General features: G+C 42.1%; 1 protein-coding gene across 10 annotated transcripts in view; it reads right to left on the reverse strand.

The window, feature by feature from the left end:
- Window positions 1-21,401, reverse strand: part of psd3l (pleckstrin and Sec7 domain containing 3, like) — a 132,714-nt gene that overhangs the window by 57,898 nt on the left and 53,415 nt on the right. For 7 of the 10 annotated variants that reach the window (XM_081354297.1, XM_081354295.1, XM_081354291.1 and 4 more), the window contains 4 exons: window positions 11,135-11,326; window positions 5,070-5,150; window positions 3,717-3,829; window positions 2,486-2,544 (listed from right to left, as the gene is read on the reverse strand). In XM_081354297.1, the coding sequence (XP_081210423.1) occupies window positions 2,486-2,544; window positions 3,717-3,829; window positions 5,070-5,150; window positions 11,135-11,326 (445 nt within the window). Of the gene's footprint in view, window positions 1-2,485; window positions 2,545-3,716; window positions 3,830-5,069; window positions 5,151-11,134; window positions 11,327-15,799; window positions 16,177-21,401 lie in introns of those variants that run through there. The other 3 variants (XM_081354294.1, XM_081354298.1, XM_081354301.1) reach the window with 2 other exon arrangements.

Raw genomic sequence — 21,401 nt, forward strand, 5'->3', positions numbered from 1 at the left:
GGGGAAAAAAAAGACGGACTTTTTTTTTTTACCTTAGAGTAGTTTATATCTCACAATTCTGACTTTATAACACGCAATTGCAACTTTATATCATGCAATTCTGACTTTATATCTCCCAATTGCGTATTATAAAGTCAGAATTCTGAGACAAAGTCAGAATTGCGTGATATAAAGTCGCAATTGCGAGAAAAAAAAGTCCGAATTCTGACTTTATAACAAGCAATTGTGACTTTATTTCACGCAATTCTGACTTTATATCTCGCAATTCTGACTTTAAAACACGCAATTGCAACTATTTCACGCAATTCTGACTTTATATCTCGCAATTGTGAGATAAAAAGTCGCAATTATCTTTTTTTTTTTTTTTGTGGCGGAAACAAGCTTCCATAGATTAGAGTGTGAACAGGTCCCCGTCACGGAAAATTCGGAAGCAAACACTGAGCTGACTGAAGTCAGTATTACGGGCTCATCTATAAGCCGATGTGCCGCAGAAGTCCACAAACTCATGCGCAGGCAATAAGGAGGACTAAGCCGAGGATGAGGAGAAAGAGAGATAGTTTTCCCTCACTGTCCGTCCACTGACTAACTTCAATGACGTCTTACATATTAACCGAGTGACTAAAGAACTACCGGTGTGTAAAATCTTTGGAGTGACTCCCATGAGCGCAGAATTGTGATAATGTTGCTCTAGACTAGTGATGTAAAAGTGACATGAATCCCAATATGAATGTTCAGACTGAGGTCTCATTGCAAAACATCTGATTTATTACTACATATGTGACTCAGATCTGATTTTGTCATGACAGTGCACACTTTGTTGACTATGCATGACTTTGTTTACACTGCAGGTCTTGATGCCCAATTTTGATTTGTTGCCTACATCCGTCTGTTTACACATTCTTTCAATCGTGACCCATATCCGATTCACGTGTTTACACTTACGCCATACTATCTGAAACATCGCGCATGCTTAAAGGGGGTTCTTGCACAGATGGGTAAACACAAAATATGCTTCATGCTAGCACTGCGATATATGCAAAGTTCGCCAAACATCTCCATGATTTTGAGGCGGAGGAGGACGAAAAGGTCCATCATAGCACCCTCCGCATATGCTTCAGTTATTGTGTGCAGAGAGATCTCAGGACTGGCGGGAGCATATTGTGGCGGGCCTTAACGAGGAGCAGTCGGTCCGAAATTTTAAGATGAGCAAGCCAACCTTTGATATGTTCTGTCAAAGTGTGTCAACATTCCTCTCCTACGACGACACAAAGTTTTGTCGGGCCGTCCCTTTGCAGATGTGCGTCGGGGTTTCTCTCGTCATTAAACTGCGGAGACGTTGCCTAATGCCTCAGAAAATCCGATCTGCCTGTTCACATGACAGTCGCATTGGCACATATCTGATTTATATCTGATTTATTTCCACATATGAATGAGGCCTGAAACCAATCTCGAAATATCCGAATGCATTCGTTTTTTTCCTGTTTACACTGTCATAGAACACATCCGATCTGTGTCACTTATGAGCAAAAAATCAGAATTGGGTCACATTTCACTGACAGTGTAAACAAGGCCAGTGTGATCGGCACAGACTACATGGAATAGGATCTTTTCAATTCAGATTTGTGCCATATGTGGCACTAAATCCGATACAGGTCAGATGTTTTGCAATGTGACCACAGTCTGAACAGTCATATTGCATAAAACACAAATATCTTCTTTAATCTTTCAAACTTCGTCTTTTGGAGGTTTAATTGGCCCGGGACAGGCTTTGAGGAGATTCCCTGCTCTGCCTCATATAACCTGTGTGATGTGCACAACGCTTCCCTCCACAAGCGCAGTCGTGTATGTGTGTGTGGGTGTCTGGCATACATTTCTGAACAGATCCGCGGCTGCGCAACTTTCAGCTGCATTCACCCACATGACACGAAATCAAACAATGTTTGAAACGAACGCGTCTAGAGAAGTGCTGCGGCGTGGGCATGAGATCTCCACGGCACATGCGTCCTACTGAATGTGTCAAACTAACTCCAAGACACATGATCAAACTCCATGGAGACCAATGAGAGGAGCTATTCTTAGAGTACCCACAATGCACCTCACATTTCACTTAGGAAGTAGTGGGGGGTGCGAAACTTTCTCGTTCCTTCACTGTAGTTACTGATGGCACATACCCGAATCATTTATTTTTGTTTTCTTCCTGTGGTTACAACCAGCTGCAGATCTGACAGGTTTAACCTTCAATATTTGATCACAGATAATAATAAATAAAAAAAAAGCTGACATCCTTGATGCACCCTCCCCAAAAAGCTTTTTTTGAGTAAATATGACCCAGTCATATCCTCCTCCTCCAGTGGGATCTTTACATCCGCTGATAAGGTCAAACGGCGTCTGATTTCATGTGCTTGTGGCAAAGAGGGAACAAACTGTCATTTCTCATTTAGCTGCTAATACACGCAACCCTACCAGAGGGTCAGAGGTCACTTACATGGCCATGAAGGTCAGTGTTGAGCAGCATTAGCGCACAGGTAAGGCAATGAACTCCATCTGCAAGCATCAATGAAACATTATCAACACACTCACTTACAGGTCAAACAGAGAGAACATTATTTTTATCAGGACTTCTGAGATCACACACACATATTCAACTCTGCATCAGGAGAAAATCTAACATCACTTCCATGGCAACAGTCTTAGCAACAAGGAGACGGTTTAGCTTTTTACCCATATACTGGTCAAAGCGGTTACTAAGATGGTTGCTATGGAAGAAACGCAACACTGTGATACTGAATGAGCGATTAGACTCAATCATGCTTTATGGAGAATTAGTCAACAGAGGATTTAAACTGATAATCGAATTTTGCTGTGCAAAACCACAGTATTTCATATGGAGCGAATTCTATATGACAAAATATTAAACACTAAAATAGTCCTCAGGTAACATTTTAGACAGTATTAGCTATGCTAGTTTCATGTATTTTGTGTTACTCCACACTCGCTTTCTTCTCTCATAAGAAAGAAAAAATGTGTGATCACACTTTAGTTTAGGGTCCAATTCTCACTATTAACTATGACTTTTGCTTCAATAAACTCCTAATTGCTGATTATTAATAGTTAGTAAGGTAGTTGTTAAGTTTAGGTATTGGGTGGATTATGGGATGTAGAATATGGTCATCAAGAATAAGGCATTAATATGTGCATTATAAGTACTAATAAACAGACAATATCCTAGTAATATACATGATAATAAGCAACTAGTTAATAGAGAGAATTGGACCCTAAACTAAAGTGTTACCAAATATATGTATCACAATAATCTTAAAATACAGTTCATAACAATATATATCATGATATACACATTTTTATGGAAATGCGTTAGAAGAAATTACCACAAATCTATACACAGATTTACTTAAACAGTCATGAATGTTGAAATGAGACAGTTTGATCAATATCTGTTTAACATTTTAACTGGTATAACACCCTCTCCTATTCTTGCATTATTCATTTCCACTCATCAATATCCATGTATGTATTATTTGGCAAGTAGCCATGCAATAAGCAGCATAATGTACAGTCACACAGTCAATATAGTGAAATAAACTCCAGCTGGGTGATCAGGACACAAACACAAAGTGAACGCCTGTCCCACATATTCTCATATTGATGTAAAATACTAATCTTGTAAGTAGTGAGTGAATGAGGTGGACATGCAGTACCTTGTGCAGTGATGATGGTGGGGTTACACTGGTAGTACCGATTAGAGAAATGAATTAACACCCGCTCCCTCTCCTGAGTCTCGCCCATTAGTGAGAATGCTTTCAGAAAACATCTGCAACAGAAAAACAGCAATATAACATGACCATCACAAGACACACCAACATCATGCCTCTTGTTTGTGGAGCCACAAAGTGCCCCAATCACAGCAGAAAACAGGAGTGTGTGGGCAGAAATAAAGCTCCAGGAGCACACAAGCAGATGAATGAAAAAGTTTGTGAAAACTGGCTGATTATCTGAACTAACTCCTGAACTGTGACCCAAAGTAACTTTATAACAATGATAAAAATATACCTTTTTAAACAACACAATAATCTTCATTTTTTTGTTGCCTACAGGGCTTGGCAGTAACTTTTTTGCTCACCAGCCACTGTGGATACTGGTTTTCCAAAGTTACTGGCCACTCAGCATTTTCACTGGCCACAATTTTGACATCACTATAGGGAAAAACGCCCATATAGATATTTTTAATATTATCTCATAATTTGGCAGCAGGTATTTAGGCTACTGTCGCTTTAAGACCTGACGCACGGGCACGGATCCATTATAGTGTTTTATATAGCCAACTCCACTGCTGAAATACACACGCATTCGGCGGGTTGGCGGGTGTCAAGCCCTGGTTGCCTCGATGATCTTGATTGATGATCTTGAAACAGCAATGAAGATTGCAGCAAAAACACCACATACTCCTTTCACAACTTTGAAACCTATGTTCTATAAATCACATTGCAGTGTGACTAATCTTATTTAACAGTATATATATCACAATATTGCATTTTTGCTGGAAATTTAATTACTTTTTACACAACTATTCCTATTTTTGATATTACAAATTAAACTTTATGTGATTAGATTTTTGGGGGGGACCAAGAGACAACCACAAGGCAAGATCATAATATATGTAATGTGATTATATGTAATCAGTGACGTCACTGCGAGAAAAACTAATTTGTACTATTTAGCACTTGAGTTAAAAACGAAAGACTGTAAACATTTAACCAGATGAGGCACATTTCTAGACATTGCAAAACAGCAGTGATATGGACCGTATGACTGCACATTAGTTGAGACGCTGCTTGGCAACTGTGACCAGCCTTCAGTCACAGCATCAACACTACATCAGAAGCACTCACTTTTACTGATGCACGGTATATAATGTTATACCATCCAGCAGTCCTAACATGGAAATATGTATTAAATAAAAGCCACTTCTAATGAGCTCCACCTTAACAGTGAAGCATGCAGTCAATCACACATCAGATGATGAATCACCCACATGATGACATGAGAAGTACCTGAGCGATTGGTCCAATGTCTGGTCTGTAAACTCAAAGAATGTGAGGTACTCTTCTGCAACCATCTTGCTGAAGTCATTACTGTGGATGCAAACACAAGAAATATATTACATTACTACAGAGAAAACAAAAAAACATTAGCAACAGTTCAACTGGACACAATAATAACACATCACATCTTTTTATACTCACAGACTGTACGTGTGAAATATCAGAGTGACACAGAAATCAGATCTAGTGAAGTTCAGAGCATTACTCTAGCTTATGATGAGCAACCCTGAATAGACACTAATTTACCCTGACACACCTCTATATTGGAGAGGTTTGCTCAAGAGAAACCACAGCAGTGTAAGCAGATTACATAAGAAACATGCATTCCCAGACGCACGTGTGAATGAGTTTGACATTCAGGGTCCATATACCTTTTGACAAATGAATTTCAATATAGAGGCTATCAAGCATTGGTATTAATATATTCAGTCATGATGCTTAGTGTACCAATAACTTCGATGGGGAAGGCGGGGCAGTCAACAAATATATATTTATGAATATAAAATATAAACATATATTTATGAATATATATTTGGCGTGTAGTTTGTATTTGTGCTGTGTTGGTAACCTACTATTTTAATCACTCTCCATTCCTCTACTAAAACACTTTAACTTTTAATTCACTGTACAGTGCAAACTGTTGCAATTATACTGCACTTTTTCATCATTTTTTTACGTTTCTACAGCACTCATGACTTGACTTACTCATATCATGTGACCACAGCTGCATCTCCCTTATACTAATATTAGATATTAGAGCTCATGCTGTGGACAGTGATGATCTACAGACAGCAGGAGAGTGAGGCAGCAGGAGAGTGAGGCAGCAGGAGAGTGAGGCAGCAGGAGAGAGAGGCAGCAGGAGAGTGCTACAGGACTTCCAGAGATCTGTAATCTGGACTTTATACCCGACCAGGGCAACTCTGAGTGGGACTCACGACGGTCTGATGAGGGCGGTCGGGTGTGTGCCTCCAACCTGCTCTTTCCCTCCTCCACAAAGGCCCGAAGGTCTGTTTTAGGACCGACTCAGCCCCAGGCGGAGCTCCGGTAGGCACACGCGCCGAACTGTCTGTGACCGGGACCGAGGCACCCTCCACGGGCTGGCCATGGAGGTCTGAGAGCACGGAGCTCTGAACCCACCTCACGTTTACGGACTTAGTCGTTTCTTCAAATTTTGACTCAATGGGGGGGGGGGGTCGTTTGAGCACGATTCGTTTCCCAGGAAGGCTGCACCCTGCCTGGGAAGGGCTTTTCGGAAAACCGGCCTGTCATTTCCTGGAGGTTTCGTACTGCCAGATACCAAAGTCTCTTCTCTTCCCCAGCCAGAGTGCCCCCTGCCTGGGCTGGCCGGCCTGCTTTCTCCTGGAGGCCCTCTCCAACTACAGGACTTCCAGAGATCTGTAATCTGGACTTTATACCCGACCAGGGCAACTCAGAAGAGTGAGACAGAAGGAGAGTGAGACAGCAGGAGAGTGAGGCAGCAGGAGAGTGAGACAGAAGGAGAGTGAGACAGAAGGCAAGTGAGACAGCAGTAGAGTGAGGCAGCAGGAGAGTGAGGCAGCAGGAGAGTGAGACAGAAGGAGAGTGAGGCAGCAGGAGAGTGAGGCAGCAGGAGAGTGAGGCAGCAGGAGAGTGAGGCAGCAGGAGAGTGAGACAGCAGGAGAGTGAGGCAGCAGGAGAGTGAGACAGCAGGAGAGTGAGACAGCAGGAGAGTGAGGCAGCAGGAGAGTGAGGCAGCAGGAGAGTGAGGCAGAAGGAGAGTGAGACAGCAGGAGAGTGAGGCAGCAGGAGAGTGAGACAGAAGGAGAGTGAGACAGAAGGCAAGTGAGACAGCAGTAGAGTGAGGCAGCAGGAGAGTGAGGCAGCAGGAGAGTGAGACAGAAGGAGAGTGAGGCAGCAGGAGAGTGAGGCAGCAGTAGAGTGAGGCAGCAGGAGAGTGAGGCAGCAGGAGAGTGAGGCAGCAGGAGAGTGAGACAGCAGGAGAGTGAGGCAGCAGGAGAGTGAGACAGCAGGAGAGTGAGGCAGCAGGAGAGTGAGGCAGCAGTAGAGTGAGGCAGCAGGAGAGTGAGGCAGCAGGAGAGTGAGGCAGCAGGAGAGTGAGACAGCAGGAGAGTGAGGCAGCAGGAGAGAGAGGCAGCAGGAGAGTGAGGCAGCAGGAGAGTGAGACAGCAGTGAGATAGCAGGAGAGTGAGGCAGCAGGAGAGTGAGACAGCAGGAGAGTGAGGCAGCAGTGAGATAGCAGGAGAGTGAGACAGGATGAGCTCATGCTGTGGACAGTGATGATCTACAGGCAGCAGGAGAGTGAGGCAGCAGGAGAGTGAGGCAGCAGGAGAGTGAGACAGCAGGAGAGTGAGACAGCAGGAGAGTGAGGCAGCAGGAGAGTGAGACAGAAGGAGAGTGAGACAGCAGGAGAGAGAGGCAGCAGGAGAGTGAGGCAGCAGGAGAGTGAGGCAGCAGGAGAGTGAGGCAGCAGGAGAGTGAGGCAGAAGGAGAGTGAGGCAGAAGGAGAGTGAGGCAGAAGGAGAGTGAGACAGCAGGAGAGTGAGGCAGCAGGAGAGTGAGGCAGCAGGAGAGTGAGACAGCAGGAGAGAGAGACAGCAGGAGAGTGAGGCAGCAGGAGAGTGAGACAGCAGGAGAGTGAGACAGCAGGAGAGTGAGACAGCAGTGAGATAGCAGGAGAGTGAGACAGCAGGAGAGTGAGGCAGCAGGAGAGAGAGGCAGCAGGAGAGTGAGACAGCAGGAGAGTGAGACAGCAGTGAGATAGCAGGAGAGTGAGGCAGCAGGAGAGTGAGACAGCAGGAGAGTGAGGCAGCAGTGAGATAGCAGGAGAGTGAGACAGGATGAGCTCATGCTGTGGACAGTGATGATCTACAGGCAGCAGGAGAGTGAGGCAGCAGGAGAGTGAGGCAGCAGGAGAGTGAGGCAGCAGGAGAGTAAAACAGCAGGAGAGTGAGACAGAAGGAGAGTGAGACAGAAGGAGAGTGAGACAGAAGGAGAGTGAGACAGCAGGAGAGTGAGGCAGCAGGAGAGTGAGACAGAAGGAGAGTGAGACAGAAGGCAAGTGAGACAGCAGTAGAGTGAGGCAGCAGGAGAGTGAGGCAGCAGGAGAGTGAGACAGCAGGAGAGTGAGGCAGAAGGAGAGTGAGGCAGAAGGAGAGTGAGGCAGAAGGAGAGTGAGGCAGCAGGAGAGTGAGGCAGCAGGAGAGTGAGACAGCAGGAGAGTGAGACAGCAGGAGAGTGAGACAGCAGGAGAGTGAGGCAGCAGGAGAGTGAGACAGAAGGAGAGTGAGGCAGAAGGAGAGTGAGGCAGCAGGAGAGTGAGACAGAAGGAGAGTGAGACAGCAGGAGAGTGAGACAGAAGGAGAGTGAGGCAGAAGGAGAGTGAGGCAGCAGGAGAGTGAGGCAGCAGGAGAGTGAGACAGAAGGAGAGTGAGACAGCAGGAGAGTGAGACAGAAGGAGAGTGAGGCAGAAGGAGAGTGAGGCAGCAGTAGAGTGAGGCAGCAGGAGAGTGAGGCAGCAGGAGAGTGAGACAGAAGGAGAGTAAGACAGCAGGAGAGTGAGGCAGCAGTGAGGCAGCAGGAGAGTGAGACAGAAGGAGAGTGAGGCAGCAGGAGAGTGAGACAGAAGGAGAGTGAGGCAGCAGGAGAGTGAGGCAGCAGGAGAGTGAGGCAGCAGGAGAGTGAGACAGAAGGAGAATGAGACAGAAGGAGAGTGAGGCAGCAGTAGAGTGAGGCAGCAGGAGAGTGAGGCAGCAGGAGAGTGAGACAGCAGGAGAGTGAGGCAGAAGGAGAGTGAGACAGAAGGAGAGTGAGGCAGCAGTAGAGTGAGGCAGCAGGAGAGTGAGGCAGCAGGAGAGTGAGACAGCAGGAGAGTGAGACAGAAGGAGAGTGAGACAGAAGGAGAGTGAGGCAGCAGTAGAGTGAGGCAGCAGGAGAGTGAGACAGAAGGAGAGTGAGGCAGCAGAAGAGTGAGGCAGCAGAAGAGTGAGGCAGCAGGAGAGTGAGGCAGAAGGAGAGTGAGACAGGATGAGCTCATGCTGTGGACAGTCATGGTCTACAGACAGCAGGAGAGTGAGGCAGCAGGAGAGTGAGGCAGCAGGAGAGTGAGACAGCAGGAGAGTGAGACAGAAGGAGAGTGAGACAGAAGGAGAGTGAGGCAGCAGTAGAGTGAGGCAGCAGGAGAGTGAGACAGAAGGAGAGTGAGGCAGCAGAAGAGTGAGGCAGCAGAAGAGTGAGGCAGCAGGAGAGTGAGGCAGAAGGAGAGTGAGACAGGATGAGCTCATGCTGTGGACAGTCATGGTCTACAGACAGCAGGAGAGTGAGGCAGCAGGAGAGTGAGACAGAAGGAGAGTGAGACAGCAGTGAGGCAGCAGGAGAGTGAGACAGGATGAGCTCATGCTGTGGACAGTGATGGTCTAGACAGCAGGAGAGTGAGGCAGCAGGAGAGTGAGACAGAAGGAGAGTGAGACAGGATGAGCTCATGCTGTGGACAGTGATGGTCTAGACAGCAGGAGAGTGAGACAGCAGGAGAGTGAGACAGCAGGAGAGTGAGACAGCTGTGGAGGCGATGCTAGAGAGTACACTGGAGTAATGATGCTCTCCTCTGGAGGACCGTGTCTGGCACTGAGAGTGCTTATGAATATGGATGAGTGCCTGTATGTTCAAATGTGTTTAGTGTGTGAGAATGAGAGGGCTGAGGGCAGTTCTTTAAGAGGACTGAGGGTGTTTAACTGCTCCAGTGCAGTCACTGACCTGAGCTCACACACACATCTGACAGAACCATATCTGAGAAAACACTGAGCACAGTTTACCGTAGTACACTAGAAGATTACTGAAATTAAGCTGTTTTGGATGCTCTTATCCAGGCTATGCAATGTATGAATCCCATTATAATCAGCTTGTAGTTAAAAGATCTTTGTTAAGAAAATATAAATACAGTGTCAAATTTGTTTTAAAGGCATGGACAGAGCTGTGCCAATTTAAAAATCAAGAGGGAATACAGTGAATTGGGTTTCCACATGCACAACTGGACCCACCTCTGACATTAAACTCACAGCATTTATTTATATAGCTCTTTTCAAAGCTGTTTTAAAGAGTAATACTGCAGTAATGAGGGCTTAAATTCTGTTTAAAATATGATGCCTTTATGTATTTGTCTGTAAATCCCAAGTAACCAAGTCAAAGTCTTGACTGTGTCAAGGAACGAAAAACTACAGGAGTCTGAAGTGGAAATGTACGGCAAAACATTTGTATTGAAACATTCATGCACCATTTTTTTGCAAAAACTTCGGAATTTATTTTGTAAAAATCTGGCATAAACTGTGCCTACACACTCTTTTAGTGTGAGCAAACTGATGGCCTGGGAATGCTATTTTTATTTTATTTTTATGTTATGCTTTTGGCCTTTTTGTGGCTTTATTGGATAGGACAGTAGAGATTTTGACAGGAAAGCGTGGGATAGAGAGAGAGCTGGGAATCGACCTCGGTTCGCTGAAGTCGCGCTATATGTCGGTACGCTAATCACGTGGCTCCAACCATGCTACGTTTTAATGCTGCAACAGCAAGCATTGCCTGGCTCATGGTAATTCTTTTTGAATTGTGCTCTAAATTGCAGAAATCATGCTCTGGTTGCAAATAAAACATTTTCACCTTAATAACAATTAATATGTGATGTGCCCTTAACTAAGAAGATGGCTTAGCAACATAAGGCACATGCCGGACTCGTTCAGTGGTTAAACGGTCGATTAGTTGGTTTCTGCAGTGGCTTTATCAAAGAGAATTCATAGAGAAAATGGTGAAGTGATACAGAAGTGTAATGTGGTCAATAAACCCAGAACTACCTGCCAACCAATCAGACTCAAAGCAAGCATCTACATGTATTTCTGCAGGTTGTCGTTCTTCAGATTCAAGTTAGAGGCCAATGTTTTCATATTCCTCTGGTTTGTGGTTATAAAACAGGTAACCAATCAAACAAAGGAAGAAAACCCCGAACTGAATGTATGTCTGAAAGCACTCACTTCTTGCCTAGGTGTTTGGCCACATCGGAGCGCCGGAAGCCCTCGAGGTGGTAAAGCCGCCGGGCCAGACGCCGGGCCGCTTCATGGTCCCTCCGGCTGCCATTGTGGAGAACATCTGAGTCCTTAAGACAGTCCACAGCATCCATGTCTGAGTCCCAGTCCGACAGCACGTCCTTCAGCCCTGCATCGCTGCTACACAACACACAACCGCACATTACACCGGTACAATCACACAACAATCGGCTAGTCAGTTAGAAAAAAAAAGTTTTTTTTATGTTTTAGGCCTTGTCCACACTAATTTCACTCCGTTTTGGCCTTCCGTTCACACTGAGACGGCGTTTTTATTTATGAAAACAAAGCTTTTTGAAAACGCTCTTCAAAGTAGATAAATTTGAAAACGCTGTTTCAGCATTGTAGTGCGGACTGTCAGAACGGAGGCATTCATCTAAAAACGATGGCGTAAGTTTAGTCATGTGACGCATACTGTACCAATATTCATGTTTATTGTACCTGTTATGTGCTGTTCACTTTCACACAGTTGCTAAAATATGTTCCTTTGCACTCTTCATATCACAGTCCTGCAAAGATGACAAAATTCACTCGCATTTGCTGTCCTGCGGTGTGAACGCAGTTAATCATGCAGACTGTGCACTTTAATTTTGTCAAGCCACACTTTTATTTACCCTTTTTCTTTCTTTTTTTAGTCTTCTTTCTTTTCTCTTTTCTGGGTATTATTATTTGATTTTGTCTTTTGTTTTGCTTTGTTGTAATATTGTCTTGAAACTATTGTCTTGAGACGACTTTTGAGCAACCGTCTGATATCGCTCTAACATTAACAGACATATCTGAAATCTCCGTGTCTAGACCGCATCATCAGACGCATTTCACCAGAGAGAAACAAATGCAAAGCCAAATCCACAGGCCGCCGATACAGAAGACCAATGTCACCACAGGCCTCTGCCAATAGAGACGACAGCCAAAACTACACCAGAAACTGTCCTCCCACATCAATGACATCATCCAAGATCTCAGAGTCCAATCTGTGTTCTTCTGTTCGGGCCACTGAGGGATAATACACACAAACACTAGCTGTGTCATGAAGGACAGCATCTGAAGAAGGTTATGGTCATTCACACAGAGACGTGACACTGAGATGCAGTGAGGAGGCTGATTGAATAAGATGAATGACCATGAAAACTTTAATTAAATAGTATTGTTCACTGAGGTTGTCTGTACTTCATTTCATCAAATATACTGTATAAGTCCAGTATCCGCTATCCTCAAGTCCTCACACACACCTCGCCGCAGTTTAACAGTGCCATCTGTTGAGTGCCTGAACAAATGACAAGAAGGAAAAGAGATGTTCCTGATATCCAGTCGGAGATCTGTGTGCACTCATTGGCAGGAGAGTGAGTTATGCAACCGTGTCTTCTGATCCTCTACTGTGATTGGACAAAAGCGCTGTCACTTCTTCACTGTATAAACGGTGACACAAAAAACGAATAAAAATGTCCTTGCCGTTTCCCTAGTTTAGAAACATGGGCACAGTAAATGATGCTAATTGTGAAGTGAAGAAAAATAGAGAGAATAAAGTTCCTCACTTTTTTTAAGGGAAAAATGAACAAACTTTTTACAGTTGTCCATAAAACTTTATAAACTTTTGTAGTCTGACTGAAAGGGATTTAACATTAAAAATTATATAGGACTAATACTGCACAGATAATGTACCATGCATTATACAGAATTAGAAAATAAGATATTTAATTATTGAAAATACTGGGCATGTCAACATGGCATACTGATTTACATGCAAACAATGGCACATAAAAATAGACAATCACAGAATTTAACATTATCTTTATGATATATCCTACAAAACAAAATGATATTAGTATGAGTGAAGAGACTGCGCAGTGCAGTTTAAGAATGTGACGAATAACTCTGAGACACTTGCACAAGACTTTGAGACACATTAATGCCATCTAAACTAATCCAGAAAACACTTTTTAAAGGCATTTTACCATTTAAACGTCATGTGTGAACTGATGAAACACTTGTAATTGTTAAAAATCAGTTTACAGAGACTGTAACATTAGTGGTAAAAAAAAATGATGAAGAAAACGCTGCAGCTTTTAAAAGACATTTCCAATGACTGACGTCTCAGAGTTTGTCTGCATGCTTTGCTGCTGATGTGTGAACGCAGTAAAAGACTGAAAGCTGTTGCTTGTGTGAGCAGCAAATGTGATGCCTCCACTAATCTGCCAATTTTACAGCAATTTAGCAGGTTTAATGTGTGAAAGTGTCTGAAACAGAGACGCACTATATCTGTACATCTGTTTGTGGCTGAACTCGTTTCTCTTTCGACTTTCTGAAGGCAATTATTTCTTCAATATGCAACAAATATGCTAATACAGTCTTCAGAAACACATAAATTATTCATAATATCACATAAGTACATGTGAAATACAGTCTAAATACTGTAATCAAAAACACATTAAATGTATTCAGCCTTCAAGTGTTTTTTAATGAAGTCAACATTGCTTCAAGCTTTTTAATGTCATTTTCAAGTAAACAGTAAAAAAAATATATATATATATATATTTAAAACAAATTATTTTTCTTTCTTTAGTCACTATAGTTGTTTGATTAATATCTGTCATAATTAACAGCAACAGGACTATTTAGACTACATTCATTACTCTGCTATTTAATTGTGTTTTTGATATCAACCAAGATCTTTTTGTCCTACCTGTCTACATTTACAAAACCTGTGTGTACAGTAACATGAGCTTGTTGCCAATCAATCACTAACATTTTACCACTGTGATCACACTGATACTATTGGCCGACACTAATCTGATTATCTTGTTCAGGAAGTATCTTGCCACACTTTTATTCAAAGGCCATCACACTGTAACAGTACAGACATTTACATTTTCTGAAATGACTTAATTATTATATTTTTATACATTGGGATCCATAGAAAACTAATATTAATAGTGACACACAACTATTAGCATTAAGGGTTCAATATCACATCCTACTGGAAATGCATTCAAAAAACAAGGAGGATATAATCGATACAAGCACTAAACGTCTCCAGTTATTAGCGTCTAGTATTTGTTTGCCCTCTTCAGCATTAAGTTCAGGAATGCAAATAGTTAATAATCAAGCATTTGCATAAAGGCAATTCACTGCAGGGTAAACGGTTATTGTGGTGCTGATACTTGTTTGACACAAACACAGCGCTGAGACGAGTGACTGACTATTTAAACTTATCCAAAATAATGGTAAAATAGTAAATAATAGTGGACCCAGGTTCAAGTGCCGATCACATTTCTGATATTTTCTCTCTACACTATTACAATAGAGCTAGAAAAACTAGACAAAGGCAAAGTCTTATTGAAAAATATTTATGCATTGAAAATGCCTTTCTCTTGTTATTGTTATAAATATATTTCCATAATGTTGCCAGGTAGTTACACAAGCTACAACACTTACTATAGGCACCCGGACAGGATACAAGCAGTATTTTATTTAAATCTTTAAAAAGAAATACATGCTGTGTATTAAATTATGTTTTTGTCATCCTCATTCTCAAATTAGCATATAAACATCAGTAAATAATAATCTTAAAGTCAAGTACTGAAATATATTAATATTGCCATGAAATTGATAAGAGCAAAAACATGGCAAAATATTAACTCGATTATTAAAACTGACAATTATTTTTATTTTTTTAATGTCTGAAGCAATAATTCCCAAAACTTTGACATTTTGTTCTACAGCGTACACACACACACTCCTAATGTTCTCTTATCTAGTTAAGAGTAAAGAGAGAAGAGTTTCTGCTATTGAAGGTGTTGTAGTGTTTCACCACAGGGAGGCAGTCATAACAGATCCTCAAACATCTGTTTTCACACTACAGTCCATCAAAACATCATACAGCACACATAAATACAGGTGTGAAAACAATGAAGATGTCCAGGCAGAATGATATCCTCACCCTTGATATCAGCTATCACACACACTCAACGCCTCAGCAGTTAAACATTACAACTGGGCATTAGAAAGACTGAGAAAGGCATTTTCAATACAAGTGCATGATGTGTTTAAAGTGTAGACTGACGTGTTCCTATTCACAGCTTATTGGACAAGTGCAGTGTGTGTGTGTGTGTGTGTGTGTGTGTGTGTGTGTGTGTGTGTGTGTGTGTGTGTGTGTGTGTGTCTGTACAATTCACTGTGCCATGGTCAGACACAACAAGAGGATCTAATAATAATAATAGATAGTAGCTAGTGATGAAACTCCAAATATCCAAGTATGCGCGTTGTGTAACTTGCATCTCTGATACGTTTGACCAAAAAAAAACGTGTTTTCTTAATGAAAAAAGGAGTTCGTTTGTGCGTTATAGAAGACTCAATGTAATTTACCAAAGAGAGAGACATTAAAACATTTCACTCCAACGTTTGCCCTGCACGCGACGCGACGCGTCCCGTCACAACAGAACGCAACGCTCCCGTTAAAAATGACCGAAGTTGTTTGTATGAATAACCCATGCGCGTCAACTATTCACAGCATCAACGATTATAAAGCGCGCGTCGCGCTCTGATGTGTCGCGTCGCGTCGCGTGCAGTTCTCAAACTTTCACTAGAGTCTTTGTTTACCTGCGGATTTCACGTACACGTCCAGAGCGCGAACCTCCCGCTCTCACTCGGCGCACTCACGAACATCTCGACGGAGACGCGGGCTCAAACGCGCCGGTAAACTTCACACATCGCTGGTCAAAGTAGGAAAATAAAGCGCTGTTGAAAGTTCAGCGCATGCTAGTGTCTGCTGCTCATCTCTCGACTCCAGCATTTCCCACAAACCCTTGCTTCTCCCAGCCAGACCTCAGAGGAGGAGAAGAAGAAGAGCAAACTATCCTTCCTCAAAACAACTGAAGGAAGACTGAGGAGGAAAGTAGTATGCTAATGTGTGTGAAGTGCGCATGAGTAGATGGTGCTTTAAACATCACCGACATGGCATTACATACTAAAGAGTTGATTTATTTTTGTTTCAGATAGTAATATAGATAGGCTACATAAATATTTTTCTCTTAGCCTTCTAAAGAGATCCTGTGCTTACCAGTATGAAATCACAGACAACCTACAATAATAACCAAGTAAAAAAAAAACTATTTTTAAAGCTAATTTAGCCATTGTTTGGGATGAGAGAAGTGACTTTATTTCTGGCATGTGAGAACCACAACTAGAACATTTCATTGGTTTTAAGAGCACCACTATAAAACTGAAAGTGACCACACCTCGCACTCGAAATGGAAAACACAAGGAAAGCTGCTCTATTAGGATTTAGCTGAACACCTACAGTCAAACCAAAAATTAATCAGAAACCGGATATTTTTTTACTAGTGTGTGCAGGACACTATAGTTCATTTATGTAAGTGAGGATAGAAAAATAAAGTAAACTGTGACATATTATACCCAAAAACTCTTCATACAGTGACTACCAGTAACATTTATACAAATTTGGGACCAAAAATAACCTGACCATGGTTTGCTGAAGTGTTTTTTCTTTAATTGCTAATGTGACCTTTTTACACACAGACTGAACAAAATGAAGCCTCGCTTGGTAATCGGTTGAGCTAAACTGGTATTATCTAAAAGCGCAAACAAACTGAATTATTAATGCAGGACTGAATGTAGGCTAATTGTTAAATAACCATTTAACAGTGATAATAATGTATCATTACTGCAGGGCTAAAAATGGAAAATTCAGCATTTACAGCAGGCCATAAGGTAGGGTTGGGCAATAGCCAACTGCCAAAGAAATCTGAATTTTTGGGCTAAACGGCGATGTATGGTATAATCTCAGTATTTATTATTTTTTTCTATTTGAATAAAAAAAAACGATTTAATAAAAAAAAAAAAATCATATCCTGATTAATATTGTCCTACAAACAATGTCCATATTGAAGGCTATGAAAACAAACATAGTGAATGTAACCTTGCAGTCTATCCAAAAAAGGGGTCAAATCACATTACATCCTAACATTGCAACATTACAACCTAAAAACAAAATAAAGCTTTTTAAAGAAGTAGTTAAATTCACTAAACTTAAAATGAAAATAAATAAAAACAAAACTGATATCATAAAAATACACTCGTAGGTTTGAAATTCTTTAGCATTTATGTTCCCCAACAACAACACATATTCAACAACAAATATTTTAGCAAAATATATTTATAATTTAGTGTTAATGTATATTTTAGTCAGAATTATTGCGCTCCTATTCTATCGCGCTCCGTCTGTTCGGCGCGCTCGTTCACGGCAGTTTAGCCTGCGGACGCTCGTCCACTCCTGACAGCAAAATGGAAATATTTGCTTGACTTTCTAACATTTACAGATGGAGAATATGTCCATGAAATGTAAGTAATGCACTGAGGAAATTACTAGATGTCACTTCAGCTTAAAGATTATTAATAGAGGTACAGTGAGGAAAATAAGTATTTGAACACCCTGCTATTTTGCAAGTTCTCCCACTTAGAAATCATGGAGGGGTCTGAAATTGTCATCGTAGGTGCATGCCCACTGTGATAAGTAAGTATAAATAAGTATTTGAACACCTGAGAAAATCAATGTTAATATTTGGTACAGTAGCCTTTGTTTGCAATTACAGAGGTCAAACGTTTCCTGTAGTTTTTCTCCAGGTTTGCACACACTGCAGGAGGGATTTTGGCCCACTCCTCCACACAGATCTTCTCTAGATCAGTCAGGTTTCTGGGCTGTCGCTGAGAAACACGGAGTTTGAGCTCCCTCCAAAGATTCTCTATTGGGTTTAGGTCTGGAGACTGGCTAGGCCACGCAAGAACCTTGATATGCTTCTTACAGAGCCACTCCTTGGTTATCCTGGCTGTGTGCTTCGGGTCATTGTCATGTTGGAAGACCCAGCCTCGACCCATCTTCAATGCTCTAAATGAGGGAAGGAGGTTGTTCCCCAAATCTCGCAATACATGGCCCCGGTCATCCTCTCCTTAATACAGTGCAGTCGCCCTGTCCCATGTGCAGAAAAACACCCCCAAAGCATGATGCTACCACCCCCATGCTTCACAGTAGGGATGGTGTTCTTGGGATGGTACTCATCATTCTTCTTCCTCCAAACACGTTTAGTGGAATTATGACCAAAAAGTTCTATTTTGGTCTCATCTGACCACATGACTTTCTCCCATGACTCCTCTGGATCATCCAAATGGTCATTGGCAAACTTAAGACGGGCCTTGACATGTGCTGGTTTAAGCAGGGTAACCTTCCGTGCCATGCATGATTTCAGACCATGACGTCTTAGTGTATTACCAACAGTAACCTTGGAAACGGTGGTCCCAGCTCTTTTCAGGACATTGACCAGCTCCTCCCGTGTAGTTCTGGGCTGATTTCTCACCTTTCTTAGGATCATTGAGACCCCACGAGGTGAGATCTTGCATGGAGCCCCAGTCCGAGGGAGATTGACAGTCATGTTTAGCTTCTTCCATTTTCTAATGATTGCTCCAACAGTGGACCTTTTTTCACCAAGCTGCTTGGCAATTTCCCCGTAGCTCTTTCCAGCCTTGTGAAGGTGTACAATTTTGTCTCTAGTGTCTTTGGACAGCTCTTTGGTCTTGGCCATGTTAGTAGTTGGATTCTTACTGATTGTATGGGGTGGACAGGTGTCTTTATGCAGCTAACGACCTCAGACAGGTGCATCTAATTTAGGATAATAAATGGAGTGGAGGTGGACATTTTAAAGGCAGACTAACAGGTCTTTGAGGGTCAGAATTCTAGCTGATAGACAGGTGTTCAAATACTTATTTGCAGCTGTATCATACAAATAAATAGTTAAAAAATCATATATTGTGATTTCTGGATTTTTTTTTTTAGATTATGTCTCTCACAGTGGACATGCATCTACGATGACAATTTCAGACCCCTCCATGATTTCCAAGTGGGAGAACTTGCAAAATAGCAGGGTGTTCAAATACTTATTTTCCTCACTGTATATTTGTTCCCACCAATCGCTGCACAAGTGAAGTTTACGTATGGTGACGAAAGCACGTTAGCGCTAGCCCTCCCGGAACCCATAGAGAATGCAGTGCCTAAAAAAATAATAAAATATCTGTGTATGTAAGTCTATGGGAACACTGTGCGATTCTCGGCCAGTGAAATCGTCCAAAAAGAGGCGGTACTCCACAGAACGCGACTTGACGCTGATTGGACTATATCCAGAGGCAGAACAGCAGTGACGGCTAGCGTAACTCTGAGGTTGAATGCGCATGTGATTGAAAAAGTCCCTTTCACACTTTGGTGGTGCGTCGCCCAATCGCCCTAATGAAGAAACCGCCCGTTTCAAACTATAAAGAATTATTATGAGCTCTACAAAAGTAAGGGACAGAGAGGCGATGCATGAAGTGCTCTGTGCTGAGACGCGTGATGCATGATGGGAAACAGTGGTGTATGGCTCATGACCACACATGTTGGGTTTCTCTGAGGCCCTGAAGGGAGAGTCTGTCCAGCTGTGGATCTACAGCACAGAAGACCTTCTGACTGCAACACTTCTGCTGCTGAGAATCAGGGCTGAAAAGGCTGAGACCAAGCTAAACTGATACTACAATAAGCTTAACATTCACAACATGAAATTATGACACTTTAAAAAAAGGGTTGAGAATCAAACAGCAAATCGCGTGAATGATATAACGATAACAACACAGAGGAACGATGTTGTTTGAATGATAAAGTGAATGCAGGGTACAGTGCACTGTTCACAGGTGAAACTTAAAGACAAAATTGGAGAACGAACTGGTATGACGTCATTTTGGACAAAATCAGGCCAAACTGAAGTTTGAACTTTGAACTGCCATTGGTCCGTGGTGATGATGCAATAGGTGGGTGTGGCTCTGAGGCTCCTTCTCCGGTTCATTTCTTCATTGGTAGGTTGATTTCCCTCAAAAAACTCTGTTAAAGTTATTAAAGGGTTAGTTCACCCCAAAATGAAAAGTCTGTCATTAGTTACTCACCCTCATGTCGTTCCAAACCTGTAAACCTGTCATTCTCAGAACACAAATTAAGTTATTTTTGATTAAATCCGAGAGCTTTCTGTCCCTCCATTGACAGTCTACGTAATTAAAACTTTTAAGCCCCAGAAAGGTAGTAAAGTTAAAATAGTCCATGTGACTACAGTGCTTCAACCTTTATGTTATGATGAAGTGATGAGAATACTTTTTGTGCACAAAAAACAAAAAAAGAATGACTTTATGCAACTATTTGTTCTCTTCCCTTCACTTCTCTGACGCTATTCGCGTAACGTAAACAGCGCTTCCAGGTTCTACGTCAGACCGGCTCACTATTGGCCGGCTCCTGCGTCAGCATCACACGCATGTGACGTGCTGCTCACATGTACAGCGTCGGAGAAGACACGGAACAGAAGAAATTGTTGAATAAAGTCGCACAAAAAGTATTATCGTCACTTCATAACATTAAGGTTGAACCACTGTGGTCACATGGACTATTTTAATGATGTGTTTACTGCCTTTCAGGGCCTTGAAAGTGGTAGTTGCATTGCTGTCAATGGAGGGACAGAAAACTCAAAAAGATCTTTATTTGTGTTCTGAAGATGAACAAAGGTCTTACGGGGTTTGAAACAACATGAGGGTGAGTAATTAATGACAGAAATTTCATTTTTAGGAGAACTAACCCTTTAAGCAACCCAGTAGTTGCATTCATGAATTATTCAGTTTTTTTATGCATGAATAATTCAATGACTTAGTCACTTGTCGCCACCTATTGTTGTGTCGATTTCAGAGTCACTGAAAAAAACACCACTAATGCACAGATTAAAGGGCTGTCACGTCAAGGACGATGACTATAAATGATAATTTAGTATTTAATAATTTAGTATTTAATAATCAACTCTGAGAATAAGAAAGTCCACAACAGCTGTAACGATAACGACACAGAAGAGCGGTATTGTTTTAATCACTTTCATAGTGATTTTTTAGCTGATAAAAACATTGACAGCCAATCAGAAATGAACCAGCGTTAAAGAGCTTGAGCATTTAAAGCAACAGATGATATAACTGCAGCGCACGCTTATAATAAACAATGTTATCGTCCATTGGAGGACACTGGAACAAACACAGACATAAAAAACAACACAGTAAGAAAAATAATTGACGTAGGCTGATGAATTGTTGATGAATCATTCACAAAATAGATGGTGAGTTTTCATTTCATGTCAAT

The sequence above is a fragment of the Scardinius erythrophthalmus genome (genome assembly GCF_964197995.2).
Source record: "Scardinius erythrophthalmus genome assembly, chromosome: 23".
NCBI classification, from domain to species: Eukaryota; Metazoa; Chordata; class Actinopteri; order Cypriniformes; family Leuciscidae; genus Scardinius; species Scardinius erythrophthalmus.